Source organism: Lactuca serriola, chromosome 2 (assembly GCF_051521515.1).
Source record: "Lactuca serriola cultivar US96UC23 chromosome 2, Lser_US96UC23_V15, whole genome shotgun sequence".
Classification (NCBI taxonomy): domain Eukaryota; kingdom Viridiplantae; phylum Streptophyta; class Magnoliopsida; order Asterales; family Asteraceae; genus Lactuca; species Lactuca serriola.
The window spans coordinates 191,668,058-191,692,229 of NC_136409.1; the positions used below are offsets into that span (position 1 = coordinate 191,668,058).

The 24,172-nt window shown below is 38.0% G+C and overlaps 2 protein-coding genes across 2 annotated transcripts; one reads left to right on the forward strand and one right to left on the reverse strand.

Moving 5' to 3' along the window:
• The first annotated feature begins 3,154 nt into the window (after positions 1–3,154).
• On the forward strand, positions 3,155–6,702 carry MGT10 (magnesium (Mg) transporter 10). The gene is made up of 13 exons (XM_079025988.1): positions 3,155–3,746; positions 3,928–4,000; positions 4,262–4,332; positions 4,706–4,791; positions 4,877–4,967; positions 5,045–5,113; positions 5,232–5,312; positions 5,386–5,548; positions 5,651–5,696; positions 5,788–5,868; positions 5,961–6,043; positions 6,150–6,193; positions 6,280–6,702. The coding sequence occupies exons 1-13, from the start codon at positions 3,363–3,365 to the stop codon at positions 6,373–6,375; spliced, it is 1,368 nt and encodes a 455-aa protein (XP_078882114.1). The 5' UTR covers positions 3,155–3,362; the 3' UTR covers positions 6,376–6,702.
• A 177-nt stretch (positions 6,703–6,879) lies between these two features.
• On the reverse strand, positions 6,880–9,614 carry LOC145087885 (uncharacterized). The gene is made up of 5 exons (XM_079025987.1): positions 9,192–9,614; positions 7,863–8,834; positions 7,728–7,775; positions 7,264–7,654; positions 6,880–7,190 (listed from the first exon to the last, which is right to left on the reverse strand). Exons 1-4 carry the CDS (start codon positions 9,411–9,413, stop codon positions 7,265–7,267), a joined length of 1,632 nt encoding a protein of 543 aa, XP_078882113.1. The 5' UTR covers positions 9,414–9,614; the 3' UTR covers positions 6,880–7,190; position 7,264.
• Between the last annotated feature and the right edge of the window lie 14,558 nt (positions 9,615–24,172).

A 24,172-nucleotide genomic window follows, 5' to 3' on the forward strand; every position in this document is an offset into this window, starting at 1 on the left:
AGGCCAAGAAAAAGAAAGAAACCCTAAGTCAAGGAGTGGACTCGTCGAGCCCGGGGAGGAACTCAACGAGTCGGAGCGGGATCCGGGGAATCGAGTAAGTGACCAACTCGGCGAGTCGGCTCGTGAACTCGGCGAGTTGGGTCTGAACAAGGAAACCCTAATTTCAGGAATTGGTACTCTATTTAAGCAACTTATTCTCTTCCCTAGGGCTCATTTGCGACCCTATAGTCCAGAACTAGAAACCCTAAGCCTCCATTGTTGCTCATTCAAGCTTTCTTGCCATTTTGGGTGATTTGAAGGAAGAAGGAAGAAGGCACTCATCGGGGATTCAAGAATTGGCAGTAGATCCAGAGTTGTGAGGTCTTCCAGAGCATTTGAAGGTAATGAGTCGCTACCTTCCCTCTTTTGCATATAGATCAACCTTTATCTTGGGATTTGGGACTTTTAGGGCAAGTTTATGAGCTATTCCGAGTTAGAAGCCCAGATCTGAAGTTGCTACTTCAGATCTATGTGTATCTTGGCCTAGAGAATCATAAAGCATTAGTCTATGGGTTGATTGTTGAGCCCCTTTGTCTCAAACCCTAGTTTATAGTGATTTGAGCCTAGATCTCGTTAGCTACACGTAAAGTTTGCCACTTTACGTAAGGAATAGGCTTTAGAAGAGTGGATCTACAGTTTGGAGTCCATGCATGACTCTAAAGTCCTCTGCATGTATGTAGATCTGTTGGGACTCGGCGAGTAGCTTGAAGATGAGGAGGAACTCGACGAGTGGGATGAACAGCTCGTCGAGTCGGATGAAGTTAGGCATGAAATCGACAAGTTGGAAGAACAACTCGACGAGTTGGTTGAAGATTGCCTTGGGCTCGGCGAGTCTATTCTTGGACTCGGCGAGTCAGGTCGCGAAACCCCAAACCCTTCGAGTTGAAACTCGAATCAGTGAGTCGGGTGGAGACTCAGCGAGTTGGACAGGTCAGGACTCGGGAATAGTTGACTCGGCGAGTCATGGACTGACTCGGCGAGTCGAGTCGCGAATAGAAAGACCCTGAGCATATGAACTCGGCAAGTTATTAGGTGGACTCGGCGAGTAGGGTTGACCTGGAAGGTTGACTTTGACCAGGATTTTGACCTTGACTAGAGTTGACCTAGTTGACCTTTGTAGGTCAGTTGGGTCGTTACATCAAGCCTGAGATGCAATTTGGTCTCTTGAATATGGGTCATCATGCCACTTAGGTACCAAATTTGTTTTCTTTCTACTGATTTTTTTTTTCTGGGCAATCATAAGCATACAATTTTTTTTTATTATTGTTATCTATTATTCGGGCTTTCATGCGATTATAAGATTATTTGCAAAACTGATATACCCATACCCTTCCTTTGGCATGGTGAGATATGCTTTTAAATTTCGTTATATATCAATTCGACATATCCATTATATTTTATTTGCCGCCAAATTATGACTTACGCCATTTAGAATTTTGGAAGAAAATAATCATTATCTGACGAAAAGAAACTAATTGCTAGAAAAAAAAACTATTCGCAACCCGCCGCTTTGCGCGGGCAGACGGCTAGTATATATATATATATATATATATATATATATATATATATATATATATATATATATATATATATATTGTGTGTTTGTATGATTGATTATGGACCAATCATTTTAGTTATTTTAAGAAAGTAATTAATGCTTATTAAATGTTGAAGATGTAATTAATACCTATTATATCTTCAACATGTAATATGCATTAATTACTTTCTTAAAATAACTAAAATGATTGGTCCAGAATCAGTCATACATGCACACAATAGATAATGAAAACAAAATAACATAACCCTATATATATATATATATATATATATATATATATATATATATATATATATATATATCTTAATTACCTTATAAAACATTTTTGGTCAAATGCTGAATTTTAAGTCGTACAAACATACAATGCATTTGTACAATCAATTTATGCATTATAAAAAGAGTAGAGTACATATGATCAACAATTGAAAATGTCAAATCTCTTATCCCGTATTCTTAGGCTATTTTGACCCGGTTCATTCCTTATCTCCGTATTTCCCCAAATCTCGCAATTTCTGTTCACAAATCTTGGATATATATCGCTGACGTTTCCATTTCTAGGGTTTAATTCATCTTTCAGCATTCAACGACCATTGTCACATCCGTCGCTTGGCGTGGGTAAACGGCTAGTATGTGTGTGTATATATATATATATATATATATATATATATATATATAATTGGATAATAATCGGGTGATAATCGGATATATTCAATTGGATAATCAGATATATTCAAGTAAATGATAATTGGATATCCAATCGGTGAATCGGTTCAATTTAGGATCGGATCCGGATGTTCATTTAAAAACCGACTGATCGAGTTTGGATTAGGCCTGGCAATCGTGTCATGTTCGGGTTGGCGTGTCGCGTGTTGGCGGGTTGGCGTGTCAAAATATGCCAACCCAAACACGACCCATTTAAATATACAGGTCACGTGTTAGCGGGTCACGGGTTGGCGGGTTTGAAACATAAACCCATATATGACCCACCAATCCATTTATTTATACGGGTTCACAAGTTGGCGGGTTCGTGGGTCAGATTTGGGTTCATGGGTCCGAATTTTAGATATTTAATTCTTAAACATTCAAATGAAAACTAAAAACATTCATAGAAATATGTTACAAACTTAGCTTTATAAGTTACGACTTATGACATTAGACCATCCACCACGAGTCATAATGTCGAAACATTCAAATGGTCTATGAATAAATGGTATATATTATGTAATACTTATTAAATATTAATACTTGATACATAAATACATTTAAAAATAAAATAATTTTTTTTTATTAACAATGCCAACCCGTTTGTTTTTTGAGAAACCTATATATGACCCGTTTAATAAACGGGTTGGCGGGTTAACGGGTTGGTACCCAAACCCGTTTATTTCGTGTCGTGTCGAGAATTGTCGATCCTAGTTTGGATGTTGTTGAAATTTCAACCAGTTGTAATCGAATTACTATTGGATAACAATGTTTGAATTTGATTCGTCTTGCACGCATATAAAAACAATTCCGTATCGTGAAAAAGAGTTTTTGGCGAAAGATAACGGGATACGGTCGATAAAACCGACGTGGACACAACATAACCACCAGAACAGCAACTGTCGTCTTCTTCACTAGCTAGCTCATAATCACCACAACCACACCAATATATTCATACGAATTTCCAAGGAATTCGAATTCCAAACCTTTTGTATTATCCTCTACAAACAAAACCAAACAAAGTAAAGTTCGCCGATGACATACTTCGGTTGCAAGAACTAAAATGGCGTTAACAACTCCGATTTCTTCACCATCACAGTTAATTCATTTACCAGTGGGTCATCGGCCATCTCCGTCGTCGTACGCTCCATTTAGGGGATACACTTTGATCCGGTCAAAATTCCAAGTGATCGCTCTGCGGAACACTGGGAATTCGTTGTTTCCGGTTCTACCGAAATTCTCGTCGACTGTTAGGTTTAGGTGTTATGGCAAATCGACGGAGGAGAGAGAGGTCGACACGTTAACAAGTGACAACGATGACGATTCCCGTGAAAACTCTCATCAGAGTCCCAATAATGTGGAGAAGGCGGAGGACGGTGGTTCTCGAAGGAATGTATCGTCTTTGTCTGATGCTCTAAACCTTGGGATTCGTGAACCGGTTTATGAGGTCTGTTACGAAATTATTCAATTCCATTTTTGCTTCAGTTGCAGTTCAGGGCTTCAGGCTGGGGAGATTGATATACCTAGAATTACTTTATCCTAATTCTTAAGTGGCAGTTTAGTTTAGCTTATTTCATCGTGAACTTGATCGACGTTTCTAATAGAGTTTTATGTTTATTCCTCTAAAGGTTGTAGAAGTGAGTTCAAGTGGAATGGTGTCGACCAGAAAAATCAATAGACGGGATCTACTAAAGTCGAGTGGTGTGTGGAATGTTCTAATTAATAACATAACTTTTGCTATTCTAGTGAACAAAATTGTAGCTGTTACTTGCCATTCTCTGTTCCATCTATATAGCGCTTTTCAAAAATCTATGATGTTCAAGCTTCTTCATATGCACATACAAGCTATTCCTAATTGCATTTCACCTTATTTATACTTGTGATTAATACCACAACATCTGAGTTGTGATTTACTGAGATTACTTTCTCTGCATCTTCACTAAAATGAGGTTTTGGTTGCAGGTCTCCGCCCTCGAGACATTCGTAGTGTTGATCCTTCACTATGGTTGACCAATACAATGCCTTCGTTGCTGGTAAGATATCAACTCAAATTATCACCAATGGTGTTTTAGTTCATGCCTAAGAAAATCAAAATCCTGTAGCCACTTTCTTCATCTCCATTCTGAGATATTCCATCAATTCATTTGCTGCCAAAATTGCATATGCTTTTAGGGCACCTACATATTATACCCAAGGTGAAATGAAATTGGCGTTCTGAATTCATTAAAGAATTTATCTTCTTATTTGAAGATCATTTGAAACTGCAAGATAGATCATGGGAATAATCTACTTGATAATGACTTATAATTGCATTTAGGCTCAAGTTATGATCCATTAGTAGTTTTTTTGTTACCACTTATATGACTTGTGTGGTTGATGTGTAGAAGAATTTTGGGTGTTTTGCAGGTTCGTGAGAATGCCATACTATTAAATTTGGGGCCATTGCGGGCAATTGCAATGCAAGAAAGTGTGTTTATATTTAATTACAACAGGTAAGCATTGTTTTCCTCCATATCTTGCGAAATCAAAGGTTAAAGGGATAGTTAAGATTGGTATTTTGTGGTTTATTTATGTTAGGAGAGCAGGGAAAGCTTTTATAGATGCATTATTACCACGATTAAATCCTAAAAGCAGTAATGGAGGCCCTGTAATGCCCTTTGAACTTGAGGTTGGTTAATGGTGATTGAGTGATTTCTCTCCCATGTTTATTAGAAAGAATATTGGAGTTTGAACTTGATATTTCAGGTAGTTGAAGCTGCCCTGCATTCGCGAATACAACGGTTTGAGGATAGACTGATGGAATTAGACCCACGTGTGAGTATGGAAACATAGTGAGTATATATGTAATTATCTTTCATTTTACAGCAAGATCATATTTATAATTTATGGAAATGATGAGAAGCTTTTATTTCTGTATGTATGTATTGTTCAGGTTCAAGCTTTACTAGAGGTTTTGCCAAACAAGTTAACTGCTGACATATTGGAGCAACTTCGGATTAGCAAGCAAACCTTGGTATGTATTTTCAGTTGTACATCACATCAACTTGCCATACATATATAATTGGAATTTTTTTATGGCATTGAAGGTTGAATTGGGATCGAAAGCAGGGGCACTGAAACAAATGTTGTTTGATATACTTGAGGATTCTCATGAAATACGTCGCCTTTGTATAGTGGGCAGAAACTGCATCCTCAGTAGAAACAATGATTTGGAGTGCTCTGTCCCACAGGAAAAGCAGATAGCCGAGGGTAACTTACTTGTCACATATTTTCAAACTAGATGCCCATTCCCATTATTATTGACTGTTGAATATTCTAACTGTTGGAATCATTCTCATTTCTCACATGCAGAAGAAGAGGAAGAAATTGAGATGCTACTGGAAAACTATCTTCAAAGGTAACTGTAACTAATTCAATGGTCCCTGAACCACTTCCACTTGAAGTCCAGAATTGTGATTTATCATTTATGTGTGTGGTTGCTTTTGCAGATGTGAATCATGTCATAATCAAGCAGAAAGGCTTCTTGAGTCAGCAAGAGAAATGGAAGACTCCATATCTGTTAACCTAAGGTTTTGTAATCTTCTACTACTTTTGTCTGACTTTTGTTGTTGAGGAATTTTTAATATTATTATTAATTAATCTTAATCGTTTTTGTTATCAGCTCTCGGAGGCTTGAGGTGAGCAGATTTGAGTTGCTTCTTCAGGTTGGGACTTTTTGTGTTGCGGTTGGTGCTCTCGTTGCAGGTTAAATTGCCCATCCTCTATTCTATTACTTTCTTTCTTTTTCAATAATGAAAACACTCACTTTCTGTTTGTTTTTTGGTTGTACTTGTTATTTGTATTATTGTAGGTATATTTGGCATGAATCTAAAATCCTACCTCGAAGAACATGTGGTATACTACTTTTTTCTTTTCTTTATTCTAATCATATGCTTAATGGAAAAATCAAATCATGTCTTATTTCTACCATATATATGCAGTTTGCCTTTTGGCTTACAACAGGAGGAATCATCTTTGGTGCTGTGGTGGCGTTTTTCGTCATGTACACATACCTCAGAACAAGGAAAATACTTTAGGCTTAATTTGCAAACAATGTACTAAGTTACACCCGTATGTATGATCAAAGTCACATCACATAAACTCAGATAGTATCATTTCAGACTTGCAACAAGGAATTACCATTTTTAGCCTCACCTGCCCAAATCAAGACATGATGCAAGATGACAAAACTCTCAAGTCTAGTACTGTACTTCACTTCCCAGAGAAGATATTATTGCTGATTTGGATCTTTCTTCTTCTTGTGAATACAATTTATTTACTACTTGTTATGTGAGGGAGGCGATACATACTATCATTGTTAAAATGTTAATGCTTGAGTGTGAATTACTTGGATTACTGTTGAATCATATTTTATACATAAATAGAATCGGGGACAAAAAAAGAAAAGCAAAATCATCAAAACAAATAGACAAGACATAAGAGTATCCAGGGTGGGCATTGATCAAGATGAGGATATCAGAAATAACACAAAATGAGGGCCCAAACTTGCTGTCAAATGGGACCAAAGAGATTTCAACAGATTGGCAAATAAAAGTAGTATTAAAAAATAATAATAATAATAATCCAGATTAAGACATGCGCATATGCATTAATGCATATTCTCATTTGTCTGGTAGCAAAAGAAAAAGAAAATCACGGACCCAGTCCAATAAGATGTACAATTGGTTTGGGATCATCATAAATCATACCAATCCAAGCAAATCCCCCTAATACATAAATTGTACAAAGAATATGCATACAGCCTTAAGAAAATTGGCAATGTTTTTCCAATAACCTGATGCACAAAATCCCCATGCCACGGTCAAAAATATCAACTGCTAAGCCCAGACAACTGAAAAGTAAAAAAACAAATAAATGTATAAGATAACTTTTAAATCAAAAACCTAAAACGATAAAATAGTTACCTCAAGAAGCTTGTTTTGATGGTGTCTTTGAAACTCCGCCAATAGCTATGTTCCCAACTCCAGCCTCCATAGCTTCCCTCTCATGTTTCTCTTTACTTTTCTCACAACTCTTATTATTATCATCATCAACAACATCAGCCTTGGGAGTAAGTACCCGAGGTCCACCAGTGAACCATGAATGACTAAGGCATTGAGCAGCTGTAGGCCTTTTCTCAGGGACAAAATCAAGAATAGGAACAAGAAAATCAGCCAAATCAGTCGCCTCTTGTTCACTAAACTCATATTTCTCCTTAAGCACCTTATGCAAAGGCCAAAAACGCAATCGCCTTATATGCCTCAAATCCCCATGTCTATTAAAAAACTCACGCGAGTATCTCCCACCTAAAGCTATCTGCAATATCAATTTTTTTCATGTTATAAACCTTAAACATAAACCATCAATTATCCATATCCACCCAACTCACCTTTCGAGGCATCATTCCAAGAAGTTCCATCATTAGAGCCAAATGATCCTGTAAAAAGTACATACCATGTCAATATGTCATAACTCATTATATACTCACAAGTCACAACAAAAGTAAAATGTTAAAAAAACTCACCTCATCTCTGTCATAGTTGTCACCACTATGAGGATCAAAGAGGACATCACCAGTTGCAAGCTCGAAGCAAATGCAAGCAAAAGACCATAGATCAGCAGAAGTTGAATATTTGGATCCCAGTAGAACCTCTGGACACCTGTATTGCCTAGTTTGTATATCTCCAGTAAATTGTTTATAAGTCCAACATGCGTTACCAAAATCAACTAACTTGCATTTAACATCAACATCAGCCAATAGCTTTTGTCTTGTTGATCGACTCCCTCTTCCACGAAGTTGATTCCTTTCCCTTACATCAGGATGATTCTTGGAGTCATCTTTCACAACTGAAGAAGAAGCATGGTCTTCAATGGAGTCCACCCCATTTGGTTTCTCATTAGAGCAAGAATCAGGATTGATTGAATCATTGTCTTGTTCAACTTCATCAAGATCTTCCCTTCCAGCACCGTTTTGGGCAGCCTTCTTAGCCTTTTTCTTGATTTTCTTTTTCTGGTTCTTGGTGAGATCACCATTTGAATTCTTAACTTCTTTAGAAGGCCCGGAGTCAGCTAAAAGATCTTTACTTGATGAGAGGATGAGGGGTGTGCCTGATTTTGTTCGATCTCTTTCTGGATCAATCATGGATAGAAGTAAAATGTTTTCTGGTTTAAGATCAGTGTGTATAATGGAAAGCTGGCGATGTAAGTAATCCAAACCCCCTAAAATGTGGAAGCAAATTTCTTTAACCTTGTGGAGAGGGACTCCTCGGTAATCTGAATACTTGATTAATGTCAGAAGATTATCACCCAAATACTCAAAAACCATACAAACATGCTGTCCATTTGGTCCTGAGTGTTTGAAATGATCCAAAAGCTTCACAACAGACTTTTGATCATCTGGATCCCCCTCAGCTATCTGCTTCAATATAGTGATTTCATCCATTGCTGCCTCGGTGTAGTGTTGAGCACTTTTTTGAACTTTTAAAGCTACATATCTCTACAAACCAAATCCAGGTTTTAATTCGTCAATTAGAAAACATCAAGCGATCATAAACAACATAGCAGGTAATTTCAGTGCTCAAATTATCAAAACCAATCCTCAAACAGCTAATTTCAGAGCTCAAATTAAACTAATTAGCTTTAAAAGTTTATTCTCTCTGTACTAATATATCGCGAATGATAAGCTTGAGAATCTTTGTAATGCAAACAAGCAAGTTATCTAAAGTAGAGTTTGGTATAGTTGATAGAAGGAGGAAGTAGTATTAGAATAGAAAACAATTTTGTCCAGAATCAACGAAACCACTGATATTGACTAACGGAAACTCAGGTACAACGAAAGAAGTAGAAGACATACCGATTTCTGAGTGTCCCAAGCGAGCCAAACGGTGGAAAAATGACCCCAACCGAGCTTGCTCTGAACAATATATCTCGAATGCTTAAATTTATCACCAATACGAACAGCATGATAACCTCCGCGCCTGTAATCCTCCGTCCCTTCGTCCTCAGATGAGTAATCACTCGTCTCGCTCCGATCGTCTCCAGTGCCGCCGTTTCTTCTATTATTATCTTCCGCCATCGAACAGAACACAGCTGTACGAGTAGAAGCTCCAAAAACGGACGAAATCAAAGCTTCCAGACAAACCGATTGCGATCGATCTGATATTGGAACCCTAAAAATGAAGAGAGTATCTCGAACCTTGAAAGTTGAAACTAGGGTTTCTACTTGCCCCCTGGTCTTTGTGTTCTAGTTTCTTCTTTTTGTTCTCGTGTAGATAGAAGATTAGTTTCGTTTATAATTTCTTTACAAAATAATATTTTGACAAACATTCGACAAAATAATAAATCATGATTATTTTTTTGTGGGGGTGTTATCAATTTTTATTAAATATCTTCTAATCAAAGATTTTATTTTAATAATTAAAATGAACATAATAATGTTCTATGTAATTTGAGATACTGAAAACATGACCGTTTACCCAAAATTTTTTTCCAATAGTTTCTATTGAATGATTGTGGATCTTGCTCAAACCTTTAAAAGAAATTTAAATGATTTAAATAGAATGATTTGTAAAACTTGATTATTAATTGGCGATCAAGTAATTCCAAATCTTTATATTATTAAAACTGAATAATTGAGCCTCTTAAATATCTACAGTATAATCTTTAATGTTTTTTTTTCTAAAATTTTATTGAAATAGTATAATATTAATCCATGGTTGTAATCAATTTGCACATTCTTTCCTTTTCATTTTATCCGTAGGCCTTAAAAATTAGGTAAAAAGATGCATAAGTATCATTTATGTTCATTGGCACTCGATTAGTTTAAAACGTGAAGAGTAGAATTAACGTAAGAGAACAACCTCTTTATCAATTTCATAACATTTGTTCATTTAACATTAGATTTGTTTTTAGTTATTTTATTTGAGCTTATTTTTTAATAAACTTATATTTATAAATATATGAATTATAAATGAAACATCTTGATTTTGGATATTTTTTATATAACAAAATCATTAAGTGAAATCATATTTTATATGATGAAAATATTGTATAGTTTATCATCATATATCGATACAGATGATATCGTACAAAAAAATGGATTGTGAATTTTTTGTGATAACTCTACTCATTAATCCATTTTATCAACTAAAACAACACAATCAAGAGGAATCAAATTACTTGGTGTCTTTTCTTCAAACATGCATTCACAAACTCATGTATGTATGGTTGTTCTTAGAAGTATATCATCCATTTCTTGTGTTTCCAATTCATGCCAATTGCTCAAATCACAAGTCACATCTCACAGTTTTATAAGTTTTATAAGCTTGATTTGAGTGAATATTGTATTTGATTTATTGCTCCACATGATGGATAGTCATGCACACTACAGGGAAATTCAACATGAACATTCTTCTTGTATTTTTGTTATTCCTAATTGTGGTTATAACTTCAAAATTAATTATTCTCTCTTTCCTTTTTTTGTGAAATGTTGCTTCCAAATTTAATTACCTCATTTTCATGTTTTATTTTTTCCCTATGGATCATTTGTATTTTACCAATTAGCAAGGCATATATGTTTAATATTTGGTATTCTGGGACAATCAATCGGTGTCTTTAATGATAATAAAATCACATCCTTATTAAAAGAAAGAAATTACAAGTGTTCTTGATAGAAAAGCTTAGAGCTACAAACAAGAAGAAAAAAATTAAATACTAGCAAAAACCAAACCCTAATTGGCTAAAGACTAAAAGGCTCATAAACATATAGGCTAATAACATATGGGCTAACCCCCCCCCCCCCCCCCCCTCTCCAACTGACAATGTCACAACAATAAGCATTGAGAGTTTGTCACACAAAAAAACAAAGCCAAGACACTCATAGAGCATTCGTAAAAATATATGCAAGTTGCAACGTTGATGGAACAAACGAAAGTGATATGGTCTCGAGTTGTAAGTGATGACGGATGAAGTGATAATCAATCTCAACGTGCTTCATCCGCTCATGGAAAACAGAATTCTTCGCAATTTATATCACACTTTTGTTATCAAAATGAGGGAGTAGGTGAAGAAATGTGAACCCCCATATCTGCAAGAAGCCATTATAACCAGATAATCTCACATGTAGTCACATCCATAACACGATACTCAACTTCCACGGAAGATCTAGAGACAATGTCTTGTTTCTTGCTCTTCCATGAAATTAGGGACTCTCCAAGAAACACGCAAAATCTGATGGTGGATTTACGATTATGACGATCACCCTCCCAATCAGCATCATTGTAGGCACGTAACTCAAGAGATAAAGTCGAGGGAAATAATAGGGTCTGGAACTGAGTGCCACGAAGATATCTCAGAATACGGAGTATAGCCCCCCAAGCTGATTGACAACATGAACAGCACGAGCAATATCTGAACGAGTAACTGTGAGATAAACCAAACTTTCCACAACAGTCCGGTAAAGATTCAAATCGGACAAAGGAACACCATCGATAAGAGAGTATCGTGCATTGGTTTCAAGAGGATTATCTACAGTTCGATTGTCAGAGAGGCATGCCCGTGTAAACATGTCAGATATATATTATTTAGTATGAGAAAGAATATACCCTTTCTTAGACTGAGCTACCTCAATACCAAGTCAGATATATATTATTTAGTATGAGAAAGAATAACGCAACAAGCTTGAATCCTTCATAGCAAATCAATGAGCTAGATCATTTTTCAAAGACTCAATACCACCATGGTTATCACCAGTAATAATCATGACATCCAGATATAAGGACAAAAGAATATCTCATGCATTTGTGCATCTAATAAACAGATTTGAATCATGATTGCTTTAGACAAATCCAAGAGAGGTAATCACTTAGGAAAATTTCTCAAACCAAGCATAAGGTGCTTGCTTGAGACCATTCAAAGCTTTGTGAAGCCGAAAAACCTCACCTGACTGGTGTTGAATTCCTCGAGGGAGAGATATATAAACCTCCTCATGGAGGCCACCATTCAAAAAAACATTCTTGACATCCATTTAGACGATCTTCCACTGTCGAACGAATGCAACCACAATCATATTACAGACTGTCATCAACTTTGCCATTGGGGCAAAGGTCTCCAGGTAGTCAAAACCATACTGTTAGGAATACCCTTTTGCTGCAAGTCTGGCATTGTACCACTCAACAAACCCATCAAAATTTGTTTTTATCTTGTACACCAATGACAACCAATCATATGTTTCCCAGGAGGAACATAAACCCAATCCCATGTTTGAGTTTGATAAAGAACAGTGAGTTACTTAGCCACAACATTATGCCAAAGAGGATCTAAATAGCCTCTCTATACGATTCGGGTTTAGACAGATGATGGATGTTGGCTATAAATGAAGAAAATGATCCTGAGTATGTAGAGTAAACAAAATTTGGAAGCTTGGTGGACTTGATAGGACAAGTAGACCTCCTGAGGGGTGGTGGAGGTGGGTCTTCAATCTCAACAGTCGAAGGGGCAGACTCAAGAACAGGATGAGTCGAGGAACTCTCTGAAGAAGCGGGTGTGTCATGAACTGGAGGACCAGGCAGCATAGATGAATCTCGAGCCTCTATATCCATATCAAAAGGATCAATATGCAGGAGATATGTCTTTGTTACATTGTGGGGTGTAACAGGAATCGAGTAGAAAGGAATATGTTCCAAAAGACATGTTGGGAAACATATAACTTCTGACTCACAAGTTCATAGCAATGCTATCCTTTCTGTCCAACACCGTACCCCAAAATACACAAATAGTAGATTTCGGCCCAACTTGTTCCTCTCAACACGAGGACAAAGAACAAAATAAGTACATCCAAGACTCATAGAGCATAATAGTCTGGTAGGTGACAATATAGCTTCTCAAAAGGAGAAATTATTGAATTCAATGCAGTATAAACACGATTAATCACATAAACAACTGATAAGACTGATTCTCCCCAAAAGGCACTAGGGACCCACACATACAAGAGCAATGAGCGGGTTGTCTCAATAATATGACGGTGTTTCCATTATGTCACACCGTTTTTGCTGAGGAGTATCAATACACGATGACTAATGTATGGTACCATCAGAAGCAAGTAACTTAATAAAATAATTAGAGGTATATTCACCCCTTAAGTCACACTTGAAGCACTATATCACAACCGAAGGTTGAGCTTTAACAAGAGCTCTAAAATTGTTGTAAATGTCAACGAAATCATACATGTGTTTCATAAGATTAACCCAGGTATAGCGAGTATAATTGTAACACCCATAAAATTTGAGCCAAATTAAAACATTTGATTTCATTCAAAAACCATTAAGTTTAGTGAACTTGTTTTCAAAATAGTTTAAACATCAGAGTATCCCCCAGAACCATATCACATAAATCATAAAACATGAGGAGCGGTACGATCACGCCTTCGCCTTGCCACGATCTCCTGAAGTACCTGAAACAATACACTGAACTGTAAGCCCAAAAGCTAGTGAGTTACCCCTAAAATACTAACCACACATAAACATACTCATAACATATCACAAATAGAACAGGCATGCACATCGGGTCTACTGTGTAACTAGTCCGCCCGCACCGGCCTTCAGTCCTCCTAGTCCACCCTCCGAGTCTAGCCATGTACATCGAGTCTACAGTGTGATTGGTCCGCCCGCATCGGGCCTTCAATCCACCTGGTCCACTCTCTGAATCTACAGTATGACTGGTCCGCCCACACTGGGCCTTCAGTCGGCCTGGTCCACTCTCCGAGCCTCGACACGTCTGGTCCGCCCTCTTGGGGCCTTCAGCCTATCCAGACCGCTTGCTGGGCCTTTGGAATATCTGGTCTGCCCTGGGTATGTTGGCCTACAGCACAAAGCAGGACCCACCTCAACCCAACCCCCGTCAAACAACCATGTACACATAAAACAATTAATCATATAACAAATCCTTAACCAGACAAACAGTCTAACATATCACATAGCATATCAACATCTTAACTAGGATTCCGACCTAGCCGATCACTAGCACAACATTACCCTATATACCGGGTACCGACCTTAACCAGGTCACTAACATAACACCATCCTAAATACTAGGATGCAGATCTAGCAAAGCAATAACATAAAAAACAATACCCAGATTTCCATCCGATAAAGGGTCGGCGTTGGTGCCGTAGACCTGTCGATATAGTGAGGATAACTCACCTGCAATTGTCGACTGAAGAGACATGACCAAGCTGCTCTGACCACCGACACGAACTTCACCACAGAACACTACCAAAGAACCAATTCCATAAATACTAAAATTACCAAAATACCCTTGGAAGTCAAACAGGTCAACTCTTGGTCAAAGTCAAAGTCCTCAGTCAAAGTCAACCTTCCTGGTTGACTCTACTCGCCGAGTCAACCCGTCGACTCGTCGAGTTCTTATACTCAGAAAACTCCTATAGCACAACTCAATTCGCCGAGTCGCCCCAAGACTCGTCGAGTTCAACGATCTCGGAATTCCATCATGTCCAACTCACTGAGTCGCCAACAGACTCACTAATCCAAAGCTTTAACCAAAAGAGGATGGGTTCTGCGACCAAACTCGCCGAGTCCAAGAACAGACTCGCCGAGTCCAAGGCAATTTTCAACAGACTCGCCGAATTATTCTTCCAACTCGCCGAGTCCATGCACATGTTCATACAACTCGCCGAGTACACCCATGTGGCTCACCGAGTCTCTCCAGTTCTCAATCCATACAGAGGCTTTTCGAGCCATGCAGGGGCTCCAATCCATATATCCACTCTTCTACAGTCTAACCCTCACATAAAGTTGCAAACTTTATGTGAAACCAAGGAGATATAGGCCCAAAACACACTAGGTCTAGGGTTAAGGACTATGAGGCTTCACCAACAACTCTTAAACATATGCTTTATGACAATTTGGACCATCACAAGCCTAGATCTGGAGTGGCAACCTCAGATCTAAACTCCAAACCCGAAAACAAGCTAAGGAACTCCAAATCAACCACCAAGGAGGAACCAAAAAGGAAATAGCTTAAGATAATGGCTCCTTACCTCTGAGATATGCCCAAACTGATATAGATCCTAGATCTACACAATCCCCTTGATGCTAGCCTCTAATTTCTCAAGCTCCTTCCACTAAACTCTTCTTCTAAGCTCCAATCTCCTCAACAATGAAGTATCACACGAAAATTAGGGTTTTTTGGAACTCTCTGGGGGAATAAGAGGCTGGGAGAAGGACATAAAGTCCTTTAAATAGGGGTGCAACCCTCGGGATTAGGGTTTCTTATTCCAGCACCAACTCGTCGAGTACATCTTCCGACTCGGCGATTTGGCCACTTAACCCGCGTTCAAATCCCGCCCCGACTTGACGAGTAGCTTACCTACTCGTCGAGTAGCTTCCTTAATTTACACTTAGCACCCTTCAACTTCTTGCTTCCGAACTTGGGATGTTACAATTCTCCCCCACTTAAATCAGGCTTCGTCCTCGAAGCCTGCGGCAACACAAACTTCCGGATGATACTCCCACAATGCATCCACTGATCTCAAACCGACCCAGATTCCTTCAAACACTGCTATCGAAACCCTAAAATCCATATATTCCCTTGAAGGGTCCTGATCAACTGCTTCAAGCTGGCCATCGGCTTCTTTTCTCTGATGACAACACTCATCAACTAAGTGTCACCTGAAGACACTAGCTTACTTCCGTCTTACGCTTTCATTCGCCACCTACGAAAACTGGATACCACAAACACCCACTGAGCTCCGCGAAGACACTAATCTATCTTCCTTCGCTCAAAATTGGCGATAACCTTGGTAACTTGCAACCTGGAACGAATCCTCATGATGGAATACCCAGATTGGAATACCTCCACATACTTAACTCAAGCCTACAACCATGCTCGGGACTAAGGATCTTGTCCTTGCGTCACCCTCGAACCCTTCGGTTCGACACAACAGAGTGCAACCCACTCACACCTCTCTATCACGATCTCTAGATCCTTGACCTCCGACTGTAATATCCTTATACAATCCTCAGCACCGGTCCAGACTACTCCCGAGTCTGTTAACTTATTATCTCACCTTCCTCTGTCCCAATCTCCAATCTGGAACCACTATCCTCCTCCTCTTCCAAGGAGACCGAAAACATGTATGTGCATCATCCAACATTGCCACAACCTCAACGGGCATCCAACCCGTATGTGCTTCCATATATCTGGTACAATCATAGTGCTTACTACCAATAACTGAAGCACTTTCGCTCATCCATTTACTCTGCTGTTGTGACAACCCAAAATTTTCATTTGTATAAACTCCGCAATCAAGCACATCAAAATTTTTCCAAATCCATCTCAAAACATTTTTGACCGGATTTAAGCCCGTTCGAGTATTTTATTTTATATTCGTCAAGCAAACAAAAATAAGGAAGTATACTTTAGAGTTTGTTGTATATCACGTAAGTCGCGAAACTCCAAAAGTTTGGAGTTTACGGACGTAAACAGGGAGTTTACGGCCATAAACCCCAAAGAGTATAAATATGACACTTAGTCATTTTTGGCTCATTTTTCACTTCCAACTTCAAGAACACCAATAATTCTCTCTCAACTATCATAAAATCATTTCGTCAAATCCGCCAAAATGTAAGTGTTTTCTTCTTAGATTTGTTCATATAACACTTTATCTAGTGTTTATACTCGATTTCATCCATGGAAATCTTCTCTTTTCTTAGATCTTCAAGTGTTCATCAAGAACACCAAGAACACATACTAGTGTTTTTGGCCAAAATCGATCATTCAAGCTCCTAGATCGTAAGTACACTTGCCCTAGCTTCTTGTGTGCTTAATATGAACTTGCTTACACTCGAAAATCATCAAAATCCCCATGTTCATATGTGTTTACGGTTTGGGGAGACCTCCCAAAACCATAAACACCTTCAAAGGGTGTTTAAGTGCCCTTAACACCTTCCAATGCTTGTATAAGTGACTAGAACCTTGCATGCATAAGATAGAAACACCAAAACACGAAAGAAATGGACAAACATGAGTTTACGGCCTTAAACCCATGTGTTTACGACCGTAAACTCCCAAGGAGTGGTCCAAGGACCGTAAACTCCAAAAGGAGGTCATTTCGAGCCCCAATCACTTCCTAAGCCTTTGATTCGAGTCTAGCATAATTCCTTGAGTGGTTTAGGACCTTTGAACACCCAATGACACCACTTCCATGAGTTTACGGCTGTAAAATCATGGGGGAAGTGGTCCAGAAACCGTAAACACCCCTACGGGCCACCATTTGAGGAGTAAACTCCAATGTGAGGCCATACTCTCTTTATATGCAACCCTTGGTACTCCTAGCACTTGTAGCAAAGTGTTTTCATGCATTCGGATGTCCTTACTTGCATAATTAGTTATTAAATGACTAATTAGATATTTAAATGTATCATTACATGTTAAATAGGATTCACGTGTGTGCCCAAGTCCTCACTTGACACTTAACATCTTGTACCATCCGTTCATCTGAATCACCCACGTCAGGTGAGTTCATACCCCTGAATTAACCTTTTTAAATGATTTTAAATGCTTTTTCTGGGGGGAATACAAGTTGAACTATAGAGTTATTATATCAATCACATGTGATTAATAACTGTATAGCAAATAGATTTTTGCATGTTAAACTGCTTTATCCAGCTAAAGGTTTTCAAATCTTATTTTTATAAACTGGCATCAAGTCATAAATTATTATTGATAGATTTTCCAAAGGTTTTACCAAAACTTATTTTATGCTTTTATATTGTAAAATGCATGCCTATATATGTATAGTTATATAAGAAATGTTGAAGGACTTAGGAAGGCTAACTCGCTTTAATTCCTTTTCCTTATTTGGATGTGGCTTTAGGGTGTCGGTTATCCGTTCAAAGGTCATTTAAATATTAGTTATATATCATGTATACATATGTAGTCATAAAAGTTCTATCAACCAGATCATCATCCTTTGGGTAGCAAAGGCATCTAGATAACTTTTCAAGTAAACTATAATAGGTATAGTTTAGAAACCAACAATAAATTTCATGAAGGGGAACCTAGTTATATCTATATTCTAAACACTTATACTTTTTAATAAAGATAAAGGTTATAGAAATCAAAACACGAGATACATCCTCATGACGCGGATTCCACCGTTGTCAAGTTGGTAACCAGAGTCTACTAGAGGGAGAGCGGGCATTATGTGTATAGATCTATACGGGACAGACACTCCCACATCCTGACTGCTAGCTACAGTCCCGGCCGACCAAGCCAAGGGGTGACAAATGTCACATTCATTCCGACGCCAGCAGGTCGTCAAGTATTCGATCGTCAACCAGTATGGTTACGAGTATCTTTACATTTACCTTATAATTCATGGCTTTAAGGTAAGAAGCATTATCACGGTATTTTCTATATATGAAACCATCATGATATATTTTCCTAGTTATATACTAGGCCACATTTTAAACCGTTAAACTAATCTACATAAGATTAAAGGCTATTTTAGACTCTCCGAGGCGTATTGTTCACTTAATACTTCTTGGAGTCTGTATTTTATTCTTTTAGACCCTCCAAGGCGTGTTGTTCATTCAACACCACCCTGGGGTCTGTATTTGATCCTTTTAGACTTTGCTAGGCGTGTTGTTCATTCAATACCACCTGGGGTCTGTATTTATTTACCCTTTTTAGACTTTGCGAGGTGTCCCGCCTGGAGTCTATATTTTGTTTACTTTTAGACTTTGTTAGGCATGTTGTTCATTTAATACCACCTGGAGTCTGTATTTATTTACCCTTTTTAGACTTTGCGAGGCATCCTGCCTGGAGTCTATGTTTTGTTTACTTTTAGACTTTGCTAGGCGTGTTGTTCATTCAATACCACTTAGAGTCTGTATTTATTTACCCTTTTTAGACTTTGCGAAGCGTCCCGCCTGGAGTCTATGTTTTGTTTACCTTTAGACTTTGCTAGGCGTGTTGTTCATTCAATACTACCCGAAGTCTATGTTTTATTTACTTTTAGCCAGCAGCGTTACTGCTGAGGAAAAAAATTATTTTCCCTATTACTTGTGAATATGATTTTCTCACATATTCTTTAAAGTATAAGTCATATTTTGATAATGATAGTACCTTTAAGGGGAAAATGTTTCTTAAACATAAAACATATGGGTCTTGGTAGAAGACTGCTTTTAATAGAGATACTCCTTGGTTTAAACATAAAACAATTAGGTCTTGGTAGAAGACTACTTTTATTAGAAAATATAGGATTTTCTGGAAGGGATTCTAATACTCTGTAAACTCAAATCACCATCATCGTGTGAGATTATTTTTGAAGTAAAACATGTATTTATACCAATGTCATTAAATACTTATGAACTCACCAGCATTTAAAAATGCTGATACTCGCTTTCAAAATAACTTGTATTCTCAAGTCATCCGTAGACAGGTACACTCCGGGAGCTTTTGTGAATATAGCCTTGTACCGAGTTGCATTATATGTTTTTCTCTGTATTTACTTTGATGTTGTTGCTAAATGTAACCTATGTAAAATTATTACTATTAATGCAATGGTTGTTGTACTTTGATTACTATAATGTATATGTTGTGATACTTGACATGACGTCCTCCACCCTAGAACGTTTCCACCGTTACGGTTTTGGGGTGTGACAACTGCCTTCTTTCAAAGGACCCACACTCCTTCTGGAGCTACATACCTTTCCTTTCCAGGAAGTCTACTCAACAACCCTTACCGCACCTATAAGTGTCACTGAGCTAAACTCCACTCTACATTATCCATGTAGAGCAACTGCTATTCTCGAACTCCCATGTACTCCGAATTTGATCACATAACTAACAAGGCCCACGCACGGCCTCTAGCCAACTCCATCATCATGATCAATACTTGGGGTCATACCATATCGATTACTATTGCATGGCGACATATCCACTCATTCTACGTATACAGATCTACTAACACATACATAGTCTTCAGCATGAATGGACCGCCTTACCAGGCCTTCAGCCTATCTGGACCACTCTCAGAACCTTCAGCATGTCTGGACCGCCCTCCTGGGCCTTCAGCCTGTCTGGACCGTTCCCCGAGCCTTCGGTCTGAATGGTACGCCTTCCGTCCTTCAGTCTATCCTGACCGCTCAAAACTGTCGTACGTCACCCTGAACCATCCTTCCCGGGAATCTCTCCCATGCAGTCTGTTCTAGCCCTCTTGGGGTTCCGAACTCCAGTTCCATTCCCAGAATCCTTTCCATGGCCTAAACCCAGACCTCACATCGACCAACTACCTTTCCTGAAACCATGGTCTGTTCCCTGACCCACTTGTCTATCACTTGCTCCAGTCATGCCACACTCTCAGCTAACAACACTGATAATTCTAAACAGCTAACCAACCCTGGATACTTGCTGTTTTACCGGAGAATTTTCCAATTCTCCCCACTTAGTGTACCAACTACTAACTTCCGCTGACAAACCGGCATAACTCGATCGACCTTACTTGATAATGTTCCCCCTCTTCTCCCGGAACTAAATCCCTCCAGAGTGAGCAATCTCCATAGAACACTCTCCCGACATCGCACATCCCAAACTCCAAGGAAGTTCGAATCCCAACTGAACACTTCCCCCATCGCAGTTGCTATTCCTAGCAACGAGATCGTATATCCTATCTTACGATCACCTATCCTCTTGGATGCTAACAGACTACAACCCCAACTACTAAGATCCTCAATCATACCAAGGCGAACAGATTTACAATACCACACAAATAACAAGATAACAAGATAGAAACATACCCGCAGCTGCATCTGGCTCTGACCCGACCTCCTCTACAATGAGCTAGAAAACACGACCGTGAACCCTCGGAGGCTCCGCTCCCCCTGACCCCATCGGTACCATTTCTAGTCGTTCTTATGGTTGTTAATGTTGGATTAGGTGTCTAAGCTCATAACTATTTTGGTATGTACTTGACTCGATTATGAGCATGGTCTTTTTGGGTTGCCTTCACCATAGCAACTTGATAGGATGACAAGAGGAGAGAGAGTATAATTTATTATATGAATAAAATGTATTATATGAATAATAAACTGGTACTCGAAAATAGTTTTATTAATATATTACAAGTTTAATATATTATTTGGAAATCATATTATTTAATTGCTATTGATCAGAAATTAATTTAGTGATCAAAAAAGACCGATTAAATAAATGGGACTGATTTTGCAATTAAATGTTAGTTGCTAGTTGGGCTGATGGACTCCATAGAGTGGAGTGGACGAAATTTATGGGAAAACCCATAAGATTTCGTCCATGGGCTCTAAGGAAGGAGTTCATAGGCTGCTTAAGGCTTAAGCAGTCATATTAGGGTTTCCATTTAAAAACCCTAGCAACCACAAGTATAAATAGAACCCTTAATATAAGGATTTCGGCTCTATGCTTCCTGGTGTTGCCCTAGCCGATATCCTCCCCTCTCCTAAGTCATCTTGTTGCTAGTGGTGTTTGTGACTCCATTAGAGGTGCAACGCTCGAGGCACTAAGCTTTCAAAGGTCAAGGATATTGAAGGAGGACTTGTTATTACTACATAACAAGAAATGTAAGATCCAAACCCTAGTTTATATATTAATTTGATTGTTGTATGCTAATTCATAGGATCATTGCTTTGGTATTCAATGTTGTTTTGTTCATAGTAGAAAAACCTAGATCAAAGCAATTAGGGTTGCATGAACACCATAGAAATGATCTTATGCTCATAACCCATTAGCGGTATCAGAGACTAGGTCATTTTTCTAATGAACCGATGTAAAAATGAACCACCAAATATCAAGAAAATCGAAAATTTTGGTTTATGTCTGACAGACTCGTCGAGTCCATGTATGGACTCGACGCGTTCCATAGTGGACTCGACGAGTCCAAGGGTCTGTTGCCGAATTTTTCGATTTTCCTGCCAGATTTTGCTGAGGATAATTGCCAAAACTCGTTTTTCTTTCCAAAATCTGATTTTTTATGTTTGGAATGGTTATCCTCATCAAAATTAATGGATTTGGTTAAATATGGATAATATAGGATTATTATTAGTCAAATATTTAACCTAGTAAGATTGAAAAGTTTCAATTTAAACCCTTTTAAGTTTTATAGTTTAAATTTGAACTTAAAAGTTTTAGTTTTTGAAATTTAAATAGTTAAACCCCAATGTTTTGAAAGGTTTCAAACCTGTCCACAAGTTTTGGAATTTAAAATTTTAATTAAAAGGTATTAATTTTGAAATATTAAATTCTAAGACCCTGGTATTTTGAAAAGTTCAAATTGCACCCTTATGGTTTTATTAAATTAATTAAGTGTTTAATTAAAGGAGATAAGTAATAAATTCATAATAATATGGTTTAAGTTAATTAAATTAAAAGTTTAATTTATTATTAGATTAAACCACATAGTATTTTAAAAAGTGTAAAATACACCCTTATACTATATAGAATTAAAAGTTTAATATTATATATGTATAAGTAAATAGTTAGTCTTACCGTTAGTAGGTCTGATTCACGAAGCTAGTCTCTAAGGGGTGTTTAAGGAAATTGCCTATAAAATGGTGATTGAATGAGTATCCACTCTTACCCACCGCACTCTTGACTAGTGGAGGGTCGTTAGCAGAACGGGTAGGATAAGACACAACCTTCCATTATAAGTATAATGAAGTACGAAGTAACTAAACTCTTTTAAAAATTCCTAAATCTTAGTTACTTTAGGAAAAATGTGGAGTTGGTGCTAATCCAAAAAATTGCACATTGCACCTTGTTGGTCGTTAGTGGAGCGTGTGTGGTTAACCGACACACTAATAAGGGACCAATGAAGGATGGCAATGGGTAGCTCGTAGAATATCATAGATCAATGGAGCGTGTGTGGTTAACCGACACATTGATTAGGTGATATGCATCTTCGAGAGTACCAAGCTAATTTGCATGGTTATCCACACCTTGTTTGTGATCCTCAGCATCCCAGTTACAAACTTGAAGGGCACAATCGAGATTTAAACATGCCATTGAAAAGTTCAATGAATCTCAAAAGATCTAGGAGTTTCAATTCATTTAAAACCTAATTTTCAATTTTCGTTTTTCATGGTTGAAATTGGTAAATCGTCATTTACCTACCTTCAAATGTTCTGCAATTTGGATTACGACCTCCGTCTTCCAAATTGTAGAATATTTTGTTGGATCCCAACCTCAATATTTCATTTGGGTGTTGTATTGAGGATTTTATCAACTAACTTGAATTTCTCCCGTTTTGTAGATGCTAAAGTTTATCAACTATGATCTACCTAAATCCGTTGGAAAAAGTTATCCGCTTGAAGATGATGTTCCACGGTTGGATTGTGGAAATGGAAATTATTCTTCACTTCCCCCACCTCCTCCAATAATTCTCCCTGACCCACGTGTTCGAAGACTTGAAAAGTTCAAGGTCACTCAAGCCCTGTTGGTAAACAAAAATAAAGATGGAAAGTTTGTGTGTGCTAATGTCTTGGATATGAAGTTACATATTTATAGACTGGGAATGTTGGGCGTCGATGTCTCAAGGAAGTTGGTTGTTGACTTGGGTCTTCAGTCACTTCCCAAATCATATAATGAGTTCATTAGAGAGTACTATATGATGGACCACGACATGACCCTCATTGATTTGACTTATTTGCTTATTGTTGTTGAATCAACAATGATTTGGCACACTGGTCAAGCAAAGTTATCTGGTAAATCAATATCCCAACCTTCTATGAGCAATGACAACATTGGAAGTCCAGAAAAGCTTCCTTTACGCAAGAGAAAGGC